Source organism: Vipera berus (assembly GCF_964194415.1).
Source record: "Vipera berus genome assembly, chromosome: 1".
NCBI classification, from domain to species: domain Eukaryota; kingdom Metazoa; phylum Chordata; class Lepidosauria; order Squamata; family Viperidae; genus Vipera; species Vipera berus.
Window position 1 is genome coordinate 36,095,429 of NC_138202.1, and position 18,686 is coordinate 36,114,114.

Here is an 18,686-nt window from a genome sequence, read left to right on the forward strand (position 1 = left end):
ACAAAATAATTTCAATCAAATTCCACCAGATGATGACAGGCAAGAACATAACCAATGTGGGAGATACTAAGAAGCATTATATGAAAATGTATCTGGTCCTATGAAATAGGTTTGAGCTACTACTTTGAACAGCAAAAAAGATATGCGTGTGTGTAATGCCATGACTTTTAAGGTTCAAAATGTAATAAAAATTAGCACCTTAAATCAGATTAAAATTAAATCAGTATTAGAGAAAACAAAATAGGATTAGCTGCTCACCCTCTGTGGAAAAGTAAAGCAAATGCTAAATTAAGACATAGCATAAATAACTGTATCCCTGATACAAGTAGTCTTCGACTTACAACCACAACCGAATCCAAAATTTCTGTTAAGTGAGACATTTGTTAAGTGAGATTTACCCCATTTTATGACCTTTCTTGCCACAGTTGTTAAGTGAGTCAGCGCAGTTAAGTTAATAACACGGTTGTTGAGTGAATCTGGCTTCCTCATTGACTTTGCTTCTCAGAAGGTTGCAAAAGTTATCACATGACCTTAGGACACAGCAACCATCATAAATGAGTCAGTTGCCAAGCATCTGAATTTTGATCATGAGACCGTAGGAAGGCTGCAATGGTTGTGTGAAAAATTGTTATGTCACTTTTTTCAGTGCTGTTGTAACTTTGAATGTTGTAAGCCGAGGATTACCTGTATCACATTTTTTAAAAGAACAAACTGAAAAGTAGAGAAGCAGAGATACTATTTCAGGATTGAATCTATTTTATAGCTGCTTCCATCATTGTTTTGCAAATAGACATTTGGGGCAATGATTTAAGGAAAGTAAGCCTTCTAGGAATCTCAAATACAATTTTAATTCCCCCAAAGAGGAAAAAATAATCCTCTAAAACTACAACTACTGGAGACATATTTAACCTCTCTTTGCTATGTACTGATTATCTTCTTTAAAATACGTTGGGGAAAGCGGGGGTGTCTTAAAATTTACACAATTACTGGGAGGTCTATTATTGCATTTTGGCATCAGAAATGCATCTCAACTCTTGTCTTTAAATATTTGGCAGCTGCATTAAGATTGGTTTCCAATCAAGGCAATAAATAAATAAATCATAGGATAAAGAAAAATACTGTTTTGCTCTCTTACAAATTTGATTAAATTCTTTATATTTGCTAACTATTCTGGAAGGCAAATCGGGGAAAATCATTAGGCTTTTTACTTGTATATTCCAGCAGTTTTGATTTTCTAGAGCTGCAGGATATTAAGGTCCTCCTAAAGAACTTTATTACAATTGGACTTGAGATAAGGCTGAAATCTTGATGAAACTTGGTATATTGCATTAATTCCAACAAAGCTGGAATTGATTCACAGAGATGGTTCTCTGCAATGTATACAAGAAGCTTCTATCAGCAGTATAATGAAGATAAGAAAACTTTTGAGCTTCCTCCTGCATAAATGGTCTTGAATCTGTATAAGTTCACCTTAGTGTACCAACTTCTTAAAATACTTTTTTTTCCATTTTTTAAAAAGTCTGTGTTCATTAAAATTTAATTAGAATTTTTCTGAAGCTTTTTCATTTCCTTCTATCAAGAATTAACTTTTGTTGGAGTATATCAGTGTTAAGCACCTACATTATAACTTCTGCTTATAGACTGCATTAAAAGTTCAATGTTTGATAACTCTCTTGGCTCTCTTCCTCTAATGCAGGGGTGTGAAACTGGCAGTTCGCAGGCTGGATGTGCCACATGCAGACCACGCCCACCCCGGCTCCACAAAGGCAAAAAAATTGTTTCGATACATCACATGACACGATCAAGTTTGACACCAGTGCTCTAATGGAAGCTCTAGGATTAGTAGCTGCCTGTGAACCATATAACCTAACGAGAAGGAAGGACTCACTGGAGAAGAGCCTAATGCTGGGAAAGGTTGAGGGCACGAGGAGACGACAGAGAATGAGGTGGCTGGATAGAGTCACTGAAGCAGTAGGAACGTTGTCCATGGGGTCGCGATGGGTCGGACACGACTTCGCAACTAACAAGAACAAGTGAACCACATAAATCATAATCTATCAGCTGAATAGCCACTTCAGATGGAGCAAGTTTCTCAGGAATTAGCCTTTTAACAGCCACAAACTAGGAGTTAACTTATGCTGATGGGGGTAATTCTTCCCTGACAGGCAAGATAGAAAGGAAAGGGTTTTGGTTTTTTGCTGATGAGGCATATTCTTTCCCCAAACATCAAAACTTGATAGAAGATGTAACATTTTTGTTTAACATTTTTTAACAAACAATTCAATTATAGTTTTTGAGCAGCTCAAGGAGAAAGAGAAAATGAAGTGTAATTAACATAAGTTCATCTTGTCCACTTTATTATATTTATATTTATTATATTTCTTTTGCCTTTTAGGTTTTTTCTTTATTTTTATGGCTATGGACTCAATGTTTCTTACATGTGTGTGTGTGTGTGTGTGTGTGTGTGTGTGTAGATCTTTGGTCATTCGGGTTTTTTCCCATGTAAAATTGGAGGTATCAGGGCAACGTTTTGACGAAATCTCATCCGTCATCCTCAGGCTGGTGACTTCAGCTTCCTTCTGTTAAAAGTTTGTTAAGCATTCAGAATACACTTGCTTAGTCCCAGACACGGGACAAATCTTATTTCCTGTTTCAGCCTAGCCCAAGGCCATCTACAGGCAGCAGCCACAGCAGTGGCAGCTCATATTTGTGTAAATCTTTTGGCTTGCTAACATTCTTTGTTTTATATATATATATATAACCAAAAAATTACACAAATATGAGCTGCCACTGCTGTGGCTACTGCCTGTAGACGGCCTTGGGCTAGGCTGAAACAGGAAATAAGATTTGTCCTGTGTCTGGGACTAAGCAAGTGTATTCTGAATGCTTAACAAACATTTAACACATATCTTCCTTGCTTCTCAGCTAACAGAGAGAGAGGGGTTAAAACAACTGCTTAAGACGCAGTCGGCCCAGGTTCGAATCTCAGAAGGGTATGGCTGACTGATGAGAACAAATAAGTTTGAAATGATCATATCGGTCTCCCTTTATTCTTTGTTAGCAAGCCAAAAAATTTACACACACACACACATATATATAAATATAAATATAAAATATGGTTTGCCTCACTGAATATATTTTTTCTTTTTGATCCAAGGTCATCTTGACACTTCTCATTATTTTGAACAATCTTATTTTTTTCATGAAAAATTAAGATCGAAGGTGTATGTATCAAAGAGAAAGATCTTGGTTATTGCTGCAAAAATAGTATCTTCCTTATGGAAATATTTGTGGGCAACACACTGAATTAATCAGATATATATCTGCTGCAAATTTTACTAGAGGAATTGTTATTTGAATTAAGATTTTTTTAATTGTATAAATGATTTTTTTTCATATACCAAAGGCTATTTTATATAATTTTGGCTATTAAAGCTTTTTGGAGTTTCACTGGTTGGTTATAAATACTCAGGAATACTATATTATTTTATAAATTAAAAATCAGTGAGAATATAAATTTAAGAAATAGTAATTAGCACATTATAAATAAGAAAATCCTAAAACCCAGAAATATTTATGTCAAGAGAAGCCCTAATTATGGATGAGATACAAATTATTGTAATCTACACATAATTGAATTAATTGTCAGATTTAATTTTTAAAAATAACCTGCAACTTGGGTTAGCCATTTTTTCACAGAAGGCATCAAATTTCCTTTCCAATAAGCACAGTGGTTAGCTTTAAAACTGATTCAGAATACCTTGTGGGAATATATGTGAAAAAAATTAATATTGCAGATTGAAAAAGAAATATAACTTCTAACATTTGTTTTATTCTAGTATATATAATTCTCCAGAATTGCTGGAACATGGTTGCCAAAGATGGAAAAATAATCTGAATTGGTCTTTATATTTTTAGAAATGGTCTATTTTAACAATCAGAACTGGGGCAATATATCAGTGATAAAAAAACTTTTTTTCTGTGATATTCGATTTTATTTTCATGTTCTTCTATTGAAAGTCCCATTGTTGTATACTATCACAACATTTACATTCTGCATCGATTTAATATATTGTATAGGTAATCTCTGAGTGATGAACGTTCACTTAGCGCTCGTTCAAAGTTACATCAGCACCCCCTAGTGTTTATGAGCAACTCCCAAAATTACGAATGTTACAACTCCACAGCAGTTATTTGCCTTTATGAATGACTGCAGAGGCTCTGCAACATTCATCCTAGTCCCCCCTTCCCCACAACTGCTTCCCCCTCCCATTCTGCCGTGCCAGATTCACTTACCTTGCAAAAATCCCCTCTGCCGCTGTTTCTCCTCTCTGCCACTTTGAGGGCGAGGAAAGTCAATAGAAACTCCTGGGTGCTATAATATTGCAGAGTTCAGGCACCCATCCTCCCACAAATTCTCAAGTTACGAATGGAATGGGCAGGCTCCATTACATTCGTAACTCAAGGACTACCTGTATTTAATTTGTTTGTTCTGAGTTAGACTGCATTAATAATTTGTAAATAGAGCCCAACAATTTTTGTGTGATAAGAGTTTCAAATTTAGCCAATTTTATCCCTTGTTTCTGCAGCCTTTTAAATACTATAATACTCATTTGAAGATACTGAAACCAGACAGGTAGTTTAGGCCATTCTAAAGTAAAAGTCTGAAAAGATCTGTCTTTATCCTAATCAAATTTTATAATTGAAGCATTACCTTTCCAGAACCTAACCCCCTAGCCATAATATGATTATTATCTTTGGTTGAAAACTAAAAATGTGACCCTTGTAAATAATTATGTCATTTCAGTTTAACTCTTTTTTAAACAAGGATATTGATGGAATGATATTGTACACTCAAGCATTCTTGTCATAATTTACAACTGACATTTCTTCTTTTAATAGAAATCTTTACTTCTGTCTCTGGTACATAGACAAAAGCTGGCTCAAACAAATAACACTTTTTCACTCTTATTTCCATTTCTCTCTCATCTATCTGCAGCTGGTACTTCTGTCTTTTATATATGATTAGCAAAAGCTGTGGCATAGCTGGCACTACCTTCTTTAAAGGGGTTCTGCCATATGTTCTGTTTTGGGAAAACTGGGCAATGGGGGAAATGTACAAAGGAAAAATTACAAAATATAGTGCTTCTACAGCTTCAAATGAACAACTATTGGCAAAGCACTCTGCTATACACTTTCTGTCTATATGTATCTACTGTACATAAAAAAATATCCTGCTATTAATTAACATACCAAAATGCAGTAATACAATATTGTTAGCAGGGAACTCCAATTTTAAGTAAGTCAAAAATGCTTTGGCCTGCCTTTTGGAAAGGAAATTACATTATTAACTACGGGATGTGTCCAGACACTTAATGAATTTTATACTTGTTTTAAGAACATTTTTGTTTTCTACAAAAAAAGTTGTAATGTGATTAAAATACTTTATCTATTACTGAGCATCAGCAAAGAATATAGACATACCTATAAAATATGTTGTTAATTTGCTTCCTGATGTAAGCTCTTAGGCCTAAGAATTTTCCATATATTCTGTGCAGAGTAGTCTTAAGAAAATCTCTTTCACGAGGATCCTCACTGTCAAAAAGCTCTAAAAGCTGCAAAAGATGAACATTTATTTGCTTAATCCATTTCAAATTAAATGGAACTCAAACTTTGAAGATATATTCTTTTAACCTCACCTGCAATACAAACTTCTGATCAATATATTTCTTAGCTATATTAGGTTGGAAATCTGGAGATTCTAAAAACCTTAAGAAAAATTCATATACAAGCTGAAAAAGATCCACAAAAATAAAAATTAGTTTTACAATATAAATCAACTTGAATTTTGAAAAGCTGTTAAGACAATACTGAGTTTTAAATACTTTCCAAGAAAGATTCAAAATATTATCAAGATGAATACAGGTAGTCCTCAACTTACTAGAGTTCGCCAAGTGACTGTTCAAAGTTACGACGACGCTGAAAAAGTGACATGACCATTTTTCACACTTATGACCATTGCAGCATCCCCACGGTCACATGATTTACGATCGGATGCTTGACAACTGACTCACATATATGATGGTTGCATTGTCCCAGGCTTATGTGATCTCCTTTTGTGACCTTCTAACAAGCAAAGTCAATGAGGAAGCCAGAATCACTTAACAACCATGTTACTAATTTAACAACTGCAGTGATTTGACAAATGTGGCAAGAAAAATCGTAAAATGGAGCAAAACTCACTTAACAAATTTCTCATTTAACAACATACATTTTGGGCTCAGTTGTGGTCATAAATTGAGGACTACCTGTATGTGCAAGATTAATTCCTTCAGCTTCCTATGTTCTTCTAATATTTCTTTTTGCAGACCATAAATCATCCTGAACCATTCATTTTACTCAGGCTTGGCAGGAAGTTGTTCATAACAAATTGACCAATTCCATTTCCCAATAAATATTTATTATATTAATTTCATAAAAGTTTGCAGTTCTGAGTCAATTAACATGCAATGACTACTGTGAATTGTAGATAAAAAGTTGGAAGATGAATGCAAAAATGTACATTCTCCAACAGAGAGAAATGCAAAATGTACATTCTCCCTCTCTGGTTTAACTATGGTCAATACATGTATCTGGAATGTGCTGGAATTGGTTTTAGCAATTATTTTGTGAGATAAAAAAATATGTAAATAAAAGCTAGATGGATTTCCCAGTGTATCTTAGGTAAAAATTTAATCACTATTGTAGTTGGTGCCAATTTACTATATTGCTACACCTAAGACTTAAGGCTACCTGACACTAGCCAGAGATATTGGGATTAGAAATTCCAGAATTCAAAGTTAGATAGGGTGTTAGTTATGAAGTCTAAAACCTATGGAAATTGTAATTTCAGAAAATCTGGAAGATGCCAATTTAGGAAATTTTGTTTAAAGGAAAATGTAACTATGAGATGGGAAGAGAAAAAAGGTTGACCTTGTACTTTTAATCATGGAGTATCACAGTGGATCAGTTGGTCTGACTTGAAGTACTATTTTACTTAAAATTATCTGAATGTTTACAATAGCATCTTTTGTTCAATGAACCACAGGTGCCACAAATTTTACCTATATTTAAAGCTTATATCTCAAAATTACGATCTTATTACGATAAGTAACATTGCATTAAAACATGCTAATATTTTATTTATTAAAAACATTAACCTAACTGCATAATGAAACAGCAGTATTAGAATATATTAATATGCAGATTTTAGATATAACCAGATGAAAAAAAGCAATATCTAGATTTATGTTTTCATTTTGCAGTTTGCACTAATTTTGCCATTCCTGAATTAGAATGCAAGCATGTATTTCAGTTCTACCTGTAAGTGAGGCCAGGCAGCTTCTAAAGTTGGTTCATCTTCCTCTGGGTCAAATTCTGCTCCCGTTGGATTGGATGAAGGGGGTAGTGTGCGAAACATGTTAACTGCAAACTAAAATCACACTCGATTAAGCAAAAGTATTTTTTAAAAGCCCAATTTTAAGAAATATATTCTTGCATAAATATTTTTAAAAACAGCTAAACAAATACAAATATATAATAGTTTCTCCTCAATTACAGAAACATTTCTTTTAAGAAGTTTCTCAGAAAATTCTAATTTATTGAAAGGGGGAAAAATAAACACCCAGAATTTTAAGAGGAAAATGTCAGTTTAGAAAAAATGAAATTGAAATGTCAATTTAGAACATAGTTAACTAGAAGTATAATTTATATAGAAGTGATGCATTATACCACACCCTGTCATATTTTGCTAAATACATGATTTTGTTAATGATCTGTTTCAAATTCTCTTGCACAAAATATCTTTTCCTCTACCAAAGCTAATTCATATTAAGTATTATTCTTGTGCTCATTAGAACAACACTTATTGAGAGTAGCACTTGATCCTAAGCTATTGGTGTAAGAAGGTTGAAGTATGGAAAGTCCTTGGTTAAAATCTCATTTTAATATGAATTTTGTAGGTAATAATTAGTTAAAAATGGCAGATGAGCAGAGCCATAATCTTCAAATATTATCTCTAGCAGAATATCTCCCAAATAAAATTTACTAAGTTTTAAACTGCAATGTATCAGTGTCTTAGAACTGGCTTTCTACTGTACATCAATTTCTGAAGAGATAGTGAGCACTGTGAAGCTCTTCTGAGTTTAATGACTGAATGAATGGATTGCGTCTTTTTTGTTCCAGCATCATGCCCTCCCAAAGAAAAGTCGCACCATTGCTAAATTTTGGCAATATGATCAGAAGATCTCTAGGGGGCATTAATTGGAAGCTCAATGCTATATCTGGTTTGCAGGTTGATTATTCCTGATATATAATCTAGGTTGAACTGAACTATGTTGTCCACTTAAGAACCAGTCTGAAAGTTGGAGAATGGTTTTGGATTCAGTGTGCCCAAGCAATAGTAGTATGAAAAACTTTTTTCTGGTAGCCCTGGTTATTTACCTCACCACTTTCTAGACAAAGAGCATCTGGCTACAGTAATATCAAAGTAATTTCTGGTTGTTGTGAAAAACAATTTCTTTAAAAGTGCCCTGCATGAGATTGCCTATGAAAACTGTAAGTAATTATTCAAAATAATCTGTCAGGCTGCTATTAGAGACAAGTGAAACATAGGGAACTATTTTTAAAGTCTGAGAGAAATCTCTTGGCCATCGTTTCCTCCCATTTAGGCCTAATTGTATGCTATTCAGAGAAGTTGCAGTGTCTCTTTGCAAACTGAATTGCAATCAATGGGAACCTGCATTTTCCAAAAAAAGAATGATCATCTAAAATGTTGTTCTTTATCATAGAACTGAAGTGGTACCTCAATGCCACTATGCTAGATTTAAAACTGTTTTCTAATAGTCCTTGCAATAAATGCAGATGTTATTTATTTTGCAAGCAAGTCTCCCAACCTTGACTTTTCCTCATATACTACTATAAGTAGGGTCAATGATAAGCTTAAACGTTGATTTTTCATTTATGATAAATTTAGAACATATATCTATGTACAATGCAAATTCTAACAAAATTAACAACAGGGTCTACAGCAGGGCTTTTCAACCTTTTTACCGATTGTACCACTTTTAGGATATGGCAATATTCAAGTACCACCTAGCAAAGTGTCAAAAACTTGATGACCAAAAAAAATCCACCCAAAAAACCTGTTCAAAGTTGCAATTGCACTGAAATGGCTTATGACCATTTCTCACACTTATGACCATTGCAGCATGCCCAGGGTCATGTGATTTATATTTGGATGCTTGGCAACTGATTCATATTTATGATGGTCACAGTGTCCCAGGGTCATGTGATCCCCTTTTGCAACCTTTTAACAAGCAAAGTCAATGGCAGGGCTGCTGGTGGCTAAGAGCTAAGGTGGGACTTCCTTCCCTCCCTCCCTCTTTCTCATTCCCATCTCCTTCTGAAGGAAGAATTTGGGAACCCCCCCCCCATATTTTCCCTCTTCCATATATTCATCAAACAAGGAAAAGCCTCCAGAGACAGTAAATAAAAGTTGCTCAGTGAACTAGCTTAAAAAGGCACATTCCCCTTTAAGAATTAGTTACTGGCTAGAAAGGAAAGTTAAGGAGCACAGCCAGCACTTAAGGAAGAAAAAAAATATATAGTTAAGTACTGGCTGTTGGCTAACGCAGCCTCCCCAAATTCATAAGTAAAGGAATGCTATAGGCAAAATCCATTCAGGAGAAAAATACTTCAAAATCCCTTGCAGCAAAACTTACAACTAACAAAAGCTAACACCAGCCATCAGCCAAATAGAAATTGCCAAACACTCCTTAAGAACATAAAGCCCACATTGCACAAATCCCAGAACTTCAGTCACAAAAGCACATAAGAATCCTTCCACTCTCCATCTCCCTCCCTCCATGCCTCACCTCCAGCCGATGCTGCCTTTCTTCATTGCTGCCTTTCTTCATTCCTCATGGAGGGCAACCCCTCCCCCGCTGCATTTCTTGCCTGTTTACTGCTGCCAGCACAGGTGGCTGCCACAGAAGTTGTAGATTGGCTCATGACCGGCCTGCTTGATCTCCTCTCCTCTCCCCCCACCTTCCTCTTTCCCTTTGGTGCAACTAGAGCTGACTCCACCTCCTCCCGAGGCTGTTTCTTTTTCTCTCTCTCCCTGTCCCGCCCAAACTGCCTCCTTTTATAGCCTCTCCTGTCTCTACCCCCCTCCTCTCCTTTCTCTTCTGGAAGTGAGCCGGAAGTGAGCCTGGGGCCTTTGCTTCGCCCCAGCCACTCTGCAGCTCCGGAGGATTCTCTCACAGTTAGTCCTTGCCTGTGTTGGTTCGTTCCCTCCCCCACTACATTTGGCTGGGCAGGGCTGAGTACCACCTGCCACATGCTAATGTACCACAGGTGGTACGCGTACCACCAGTTGAAAAGTCCTGGTCTACAGGACCAAAATAAACACTCCACTCTTCATACTGATAATAATAACTGAGCATGAAATGTTATTAGAAATTAATTACTTAGTATGTATCTGATCGTACAATACTATATGCTTCCAAAAGTATTTTATTCTTGCCCTGTGAACCGCCCTGAGTCCTCGGGGAGAAGGGCGGTATAGAAATATTATTAAATTAAATTAAATTAAATTAAATTAAATTATTGTTATATATGAGATTTTTGTACAGAAGAGAATAGAGCACAGAAAAAAAATGTTAAAAAATCCAAGCATAAAAATCTGTTTAGCAGAATAAGTCAAAAGAAAAGGTTTTTTTTAACAAGTTTATTTAAATTTAAATAACTTACCATATGTACTACTTCTGGATAAATGGGCTCAGTAATTACATTGCGATTATGTGTGATGTACTCTACCATTTCACTTAAAGCTGCTCGTTTTACTTCCTTCCACTTCAGGTCACTTAGTGGATCAGAAACAAAGTCGAAAAGGACACAACATTGTCGCAATTTCTGAATAAAAAGCTTTTCTTGCTCACCGGAGGGAACATCTGAAAAGATTTTTAAAGTTATAGTTATACTTCTTTTGCTTGTAAATCTTTCATTACAGTGAATATTATAATAAGATTTTCTGAAGACAAACCGATTCAGCTGTTGACATTTTGTTTAATGCTTATATACACCCTACTCCTCCTTCCTTGGGTTTACTCCTCTAATTCTAACTGGTATTTAGTAATAGATGAAATGTTCATCATTTACAGTATACAGAATACATCACCTAACGCGATATTTGATGACTCCCTCCCAATTTAAAATTCTTTTACCTGACCTAGAAATTTGGTATTTGTTATACCCATCACACAGAACACTCTCATATTCATAAAAAGTGTATTGACTGTTGTATGTGGATCTGTCAAAACTCAGCATGTGAAAGTTCCCTCAAAAAGGATTGCACTTAACACAGAGTTAACAAAACAATATGGAACATAAATGTTAGGACTTTCACTGAAACCAACTGCAAAGTGTTGTGGCAATATTACAGAAGAGCTCAGCCATGATGTTCTGTTATATACACAGGAAAAAAATGGAGTTGTTTTTTTAATTTCCACACATCATTCAGACATGATGCTAAAGTAGCAGGAGGAGGAAGGGAGGTAGGGAGGAAGGAAGGAAGAGGAACAATGAGACATAAGCATTGTAGTCTCATTTGACATTCTCTGTAAAAAAGAACAACAAAAGAATATGTGGTTCAGGAGCTCCATGGAGCTGTTCCTACATGGCAATATGCACTGATGTACAGGGATGTTTTTAAAAAGCCCCCATAGGACTATGGACAATAATAGTGCATTCAACCTAGCTATCGTGAAGGCCTGATAAACTTTCAGAATTAGAATAGAGGAGTGATAAAATGATGGCACGTACTCATTTGATAAAAATCCAGAGACTGGGAGGATTGAATGCTAGATTTAGTTTGGAAATCAGTATCTTGGCTATACCACTAAAGGAAACTCCTGGCATTTTCAAATTGTTATGGGAAAAGAGTCTTCAGTAAAAGACATGAAATCCAAAATGTTGTTAAGCCAATTTGATTTAAAAGGGTTTTTGAGAACCATTCGGATAGACCCAAAGGGAAAAATAATGTTAACCAGGAAATTAATGAGATAATATAAGGCATGGCATTCATGGAAACCAAACCTTTCTTTAGCCATAAGGCAGTATCAATATTTTTGTTTTGAAGGGAGATCAATATATATATACATACATACACACACATACACACACATATGTATGTATGTATATGTATATACATACACGATATGTATACACCACTAATACAAACTCAATTTACTAATTTATTCCAATAAGTAAAAATACCTTTTAAAATACACCCTTACGTTAAATAAAGTCATGAATAGGACTTAAGTAAGTTATTAGAAATAATTATTGTATAAGGTTATATCTTAATAAGAAATAAACATGAAGATTCTATTCTGCTTTGTACAGTGTGCTTGAAATGAAAAGATTTGAAAGAAGGTATTTTCTTAAAATTGCAGGAAATATACTTTCTATGCTGACAAGCTTCAAACATAAATAGAAGACAGAACTACAGTAGGTAACTGATGATTTTAAGATTAATATTAAGTGATTAAATATTTAAAAGTCAATTAAACATTACATTAAAAGAGTTATTTTTATTTTGTGTTCAGTTTTAGATATCTGATGTGGCCTAAAGATCAACTTAACATAGGGGCACAGACAAGTAGGGATACAATACTAAGTGAAATTCAGTTGCTGCTTTCGTCATTGTTACTAGGAGACCAGTGATAGCAAAGAGTTTGGTAATCACAGAGAAGGTGCTAAATGATAGCTATTTATGAACAGAATACCATTCTTATGACAACTGGCTTGCTCTGAGATCCCTAAATATAAAGAGAAACTAATATCAACACTTCACTTTAAATTGTATTGTTGATTTGGTTTAGCCTAACTTGTTGTGTGAACCCACTGTGATTTTATTCAATAAGTTTTCATCAAATGATTTAGATTTAGACAAACTTATCAACTTTATTTTACATAAATTTAAAATGAATTTAAAGAGCGTTCTTCATTTTTCCAAACACTGTTTAGTGCAAATATTACTCTTCTGACATAAATTGCTAAAATTGAGTTTGCAAAGGAAGTATAAAACTATAGGGGCAAAGTTGTCAATTATAATCATAAAACATAATCATGGAAAATTATTAGATCAGATTTACTGTATCATACATTATACTTCGTTAATGTGCTTGTAGCTTTCTATTATGAATATTCAGCAGTGTTTTCAGAATTTACTGCTTTTGCTAGCATGACAAAAAAACATAAATTGTGCCATCAATCCCACCCTTTCAATTATGTGATATCATATCACACATGCTTTGTCATGCTTGACTGTCTTGCGATCCCGTGACTATTTTTTGAGAGTTTGAACAATCTGTGTACTCCTGAGCATACATCATTCAAAATACAACTGATAATCTTCTTACATCAGACTGAATGATGGAAATTGAATAAATGCTTGCTATTCTTCGAAGAATTGTAATAGTTGCATCAAATTCTGTGTAAATGATATTGAATAAAACTCATTGTCCTATTTTAAGTAAGGATTGCAGGTTAATCACTAAAAGACAATGGTAGAGCCAGCACTGTCTTTTAAAAGAATGGTATGTGTAGAAAAAGTGAAAAATAAGGATTCCAACAAGTTAAATTCAGCTCCAAGTAACTCCAGTTATGTTTTCTTGCCAATACTATGGAAGCAATTTTCCATTATCTTCTTCTAAGAGGTTTTTTCAACTTCCACTTTAGCCCACTATCTTTGAATTGTGGACCCCAATTCCTATTCCCACCAGAATATGAAACATATACCACAAACATGTATCTCAAAGCATACTGCCATATGATTGGAACATATATTGTTGGGAACTGAATATCTTCAATACATGGTTTAAGAATAATGGGCATTTGACAACTGTTAACAGTATCCACCTTAACTTACTTTCACATAGAGATAGGCACACTAAATTAAAACTAAATTCAATATGAAAATTATCAACAATTTAGTGAAGGCAGTAGAGACAAATAGGAATCTCTTAGATTTCTTAATTTTTCATTAACTAAATCATGATAATGTTGAGAGTATACAACTTTTTGTAAAGGAAGCTCTGTACAACATCTAACTTTTATTATTAATTTTAAATGAAAGACTGATATGTAGGAAAATACAATGGCATTTATCAGCATTGACTTTACTCCTGAGAAAGCCTCTTAATCCTTCATTATTTCATAAGAAAATAAAAATTTTGGGTAAGTACTGTTCAGTGCTTTATTTGGAACAGTCTGGACATTGCCTGGACAAGTCCCTGCAGATTTCTTGGCACGATTTTGAAAGTGGTTTGCCATTGCCTCCTTCCTAGGGCTGAGAGAATTAATGGCCCAAAGTCATCCAGCTGGCTTTGTGACTAAAGCAAGGCAAACTCAGTCTCCCAGTTTCTATCATGATTCCTTAATCACTACACCCATAGATGAATTAATAAATTAACCCAAAAATTATTTTTAAATCCACTAAATATTTTTCAATTTGTATCAGTTTAGTTAGGAAAAAATATTTCTGCATTATCTTAAGTTGCTATCACCAGATGGTTTTTACTTTTTTAAATGGAAGAAAACGGAAAAAAGATTACTAATGAATAGAACATGGGATAACTTGTTGAAAAAAGGACATGTTTGTATTTGTACTAACTTGTGGCAATATTGTTTCAAAATGTTTCTGTGGACCCAAAGCATGGAAATCACAAGATGAATAAAATAAGAAAACATTTTTCATTTCTTATGTTAGAATTGTAAGAAAATGTAGTTCTCCAATAAGAAATACTGAGAAGGATCTCTTTATTTTTACATGATAGAATGGTCCTGCTACAATGGCTTGCTTTTTGAAAGTAAACAAACTGGGTCAGCATAGGAACCAATCTTTAGTGATTTTCCAAAAAGGAGAGTGACTAGCAAAAATCTATTAGGTTAACTATGATACAAAAAAAAAATCACAAAAACTATAAAAGTTTAATATACAATGTAACAAAAGTTATCATTTATTTCTTATTGAACAAATCATGGACAAAAAATAATCTAAGAATTTTAATAGGCTTGCAACACAGTCTAAATGTTTAAAGCCATTCTACCTCAACTGATGGAACACCTGTCTGACCCCATGTAGCCTTGGAAGCTAAGCAAGGTTATATCTAGTTATTACTTTAATGAGCCAGCACAAGGAAAGTTTAAGGATATTTAATATATAACAAATATTGATTGATTTAGCTACCCATTTAGCTTACAGTTAAAAAATAAAATAAAATAACCAAACTCATAACAATGAAAGACCATTAAACCATTAATGACTATTAAAGCCTTTACAAACACAATCTGTGGGAGAATATAATCAATCTCAATAAATACCTAATAAATTACAATGCCTATCCGCAGTACATTTCGTAATTACTGTTCAACTCATCTAGAACTCTGACTATTAAAACAATCTGAGACTTAATAGCCCAATAACTTGAAATAACAAATATGTATGTAGTGAAATGAGCATGAACAGTATGTTTGGCAATTTACAAAGTGATTGATGTGTAAATATCTTGAAAACAATATTTTATTTATTTATTTTTATTTTTATTCCATTTATATCCCGCCCTTCTCCGAAGACTCAGGGCGGCTTACAAGCTTAGCAGTAGCCTTCATTCTATGTATATGCCTGCTTATTAGGGCTTTCACACACACCCCAAGCGGCATTATTACAAAGTCAGCTTAATTGCCCCCAACAATCTGGGTCCTCATTTTACCTACCTCGGGAGGATGGAAGGCTGAGTCAACCTTGAGCCTGGTGGGATGCGAACCTGCACTAATTGCAGGCAGCTGGTGTTACTTAAGGAGGCATTAGCCCACTGCTCCACCAAGGCTCTAGGATGATAGGATTTTGCTAGTCAAGCCTTATTTGATTTTGATTGGGTAACTTCCTTAACAAATTGTAGAAAAGCTGTGGACATAATGCATCTTGAATCCAGCAAAACATTTGATAAAGTACCCTGAAGCATCCTATCAGCATAGCATAGGGCTGGATGGCATATCTATTCCCTTTGTATTTTTAGCAATAGCACTTAAACTTATATACCGCTACACAGTGCTTTACAGCCCTCTCTAAGCGGCTTACAGAGTCAGCATCTGGGTCCTCATTTTACCAACCTTGGAAGGATAGAAGGCTGAATCAACCTTGAGCCAGTGAGAATCAAACTGTTGGTAGTCAGCAGAATTAGCCTGCAATACTACATTCTAACCACTGCACCACCACAGCTCTATTTTTTCTTTCTATATTTTTTTCCTGTGCATTTTCTATTTTTTAATACTTTTATTTTTTTCAGTCTATATTAGTTTTTATCTCTCTGTCAATCGATCAATCAATTTTTATTTAGTCACTAAGCAGTAAATAAAACAATCACAATTGATTAGGATAAAAAAGAAAGTAAATTGTAGTTTCTAAAATATCCAAAAAAGATTGGAAGAGATACTATGGCATAATGTGCAAACTATAGAATAGGGGTCCCCAACCCCCGGCCCACAACCAGGCCGTGAGCTGTTTAAAACTGGTCTGCCTGAAGCTGCGGGAGAGCGTGCACACACATCCCTTGTGTGAATAGATCACGTGCACACACGGTCCATTTGCAGGCATGTATGGCCGCCGTTCATGCAAATGAAGCCACACAACACACGCATACTTGCCCGCCCCTAGTGCGGAACCAACACCCCCACCCCCTGTCTGCAAAGCCAGAAAGGTTGGGGAATTCTGCTACAGAACATTACTTAGTTGTATTCAAAGAAATAAAATGCAATTAATCTGATAATAGCAACTTAAGATAAAACAAGTCAGAACGACCAGGATTTTAGTAAGGAATGGAGATAATAAGGCCCATAAACTTTTAAAATCTCATCCTTTCATTAATAAAGTAAGATTCTTAAAACTTCTCCCACGTATCCCTCTTTCTTTTATTCTCATGCATCAGCCTTGTATCTCTGATTATTTTTGCCATGTATTTCAGTCCATTAAAACAGGTGCAGTGGCTCAGTGGCTTAATGATGCTGGAGATGGTCTCAGCTTTGGTGGTTCAAGACCTAGGACTGCATGGCAGGGTGAGGTCCTGTCACTTGCCTCAGCCTGTGTCCACCTAACAGTTCGAAAGCATGTTCTATGCAAGTAGATAAATAGGGACCACTTCAGTGAGGAGACCAGCTGGTATTCTGTGCAGGCAGTCAGATTCCTGATGGTCCTGAACCTTCCCAGTTGCAGCACCCATTTGCGAAGCAACTCTAGGAAGTGAGGGGCCTTGGGTGATGCTGCAGGAAGAGCCACTTGTCTTTCTCTCTGGTGCAAAGCCAGGTTGCCCTCCTGTGGCGCACTTTGGGAAACATGCAAACATGTCCTATAACAGATCTGGTGCCTTGGAAAGCCAAACTACTACTTTGCAATAGCATTGTGGTCTCCTGACTTCTGTAACACCACCATATGCTAATAATAAATAACAGTCCATTAAAAATCATGTCAGTTCTTCCCTACAACATTATAATAAACATTACAATTACTGCTCTCATTGGCTTTCATTTGATAATGAAAATATTTCCTTTTCGGATCTTCTCTTAGTTTCACATCTGGCTTTTAAATTTACAGTACTTGTACATTGTTGAAAAAATTGTTTCCCTCATACAATACTTTTCCTTAAATCCCTGCATTGTTTGCATCTCCATTTGTGGAACTTGAACAAGATTCCTATTAATCTTTTGATATATTCATCTAGTACCTATCTCATCTGTATTTAAATAGCATTCTGTTTGTAACAGTTATTGATTCATCCCTTTTCTATTATTATTTCCTTTTCTTTCTTCTTAACATATTATTAGGGCACAAACCAGGGCTTTGTTCTTGGTATAGCCCTAGGCTGGTGAAGTTATAAAAATATTTTCTTTTAAAAATGTAAGTCTAAAGAAAATCTAAAAAGCTTAGAAAAATATATTTTAGCAATAATCTTGAAAATTAATATTAGCAATATTCAAGTCAAATTAATTGTTGTCTGAAAGAAAGGGGGGAGGGTGTGAGACCATGGAGAAGATGTGGATGGGCAGGACTCTTCTCTGACTTAGTCCTACTAAGACTGAGTATAGCTTATGAGTGTTTGAGCCACCCATATTTGGGATATTCCATCTTAATCCTGGATGGAATACCACTTCCCCACTCAAAAGTGGAGCATTATCTAGTGTCTTTCTGAACTCACAGTCCTGCTCAGTGAGGAGGTGGCAGCTGTGGCCAGGAAGGCCTTTGTTCAGTTTCATCTGGTATACCAGTTGCATCCTCTCCTACATCGAGGAATTTCTCTCTAGATAGATACTCAGTCACTTCATGGCTCGACTACCACAATACACTGTACATAGACCTGCCCTTGAAGACCACCCAGAAGCTTCAACTTGTCCAAACTAAAGTGGGCAATGATATGCATGGCTTAGTATGCCTATGTAATACCTCTGTTCTGTGAGCTGCATTTGTTGCCAGTTTACTATCAGGTGCAATCACGGTACTAGTAGTGGTTATCCATAAAGGCCTAAATGAAATAGGGCTTGGTTACTTGAGGAAGTACATGTGTCCCATACTATCTGCTTGCCCAATTCAC

General features: G+C 35.3%; 1 protein-coding gene across 7 annotated transcripts in view; it reads right to left on the minus strand.

Moving 5' to 3' along the window:
* Window positions 1-18,686, minus strand: part of PPP2R5C (protein phosphatase 2 regulatory subunit B'gamma) — a 63,067-nt gene that overhangs the window by 22,453 nt on the left and 21,928 nt on the right. For 6 of the 7 annotated variants that reach the window (XR_014024643.1, XM_081314025.1, XM_081314023.1 and 3 more), the window contains 4 exons: window positions 10,792-10,991; window positions 7,361-7,471; window positions 5,700-5,792; window positions 5,485-5,615 (listed from right to left, as the gene is read on the minus strand). Coding sequence is in view for 6 of the 7 variants with exons in the window: in XM_081314025.1 (XP_081170151.1) it covers window positions 5,485-5,615; window positions 5,700-5,792; window positions 7,361-7,471; window positions 10,792-10,991 (535 nt within the window). In the remaining variant the exon portion in view is untranslated. The remainder of the gene's footprint in view (window positions 1-5,484; window positions 5,616-5,699; window positions 5,793-7,360; window positions 7,472-10,791; window positions 10,992-18,686) is intronic. The other variant, XM_081314022.1, reaches the window with a different exon arrangement.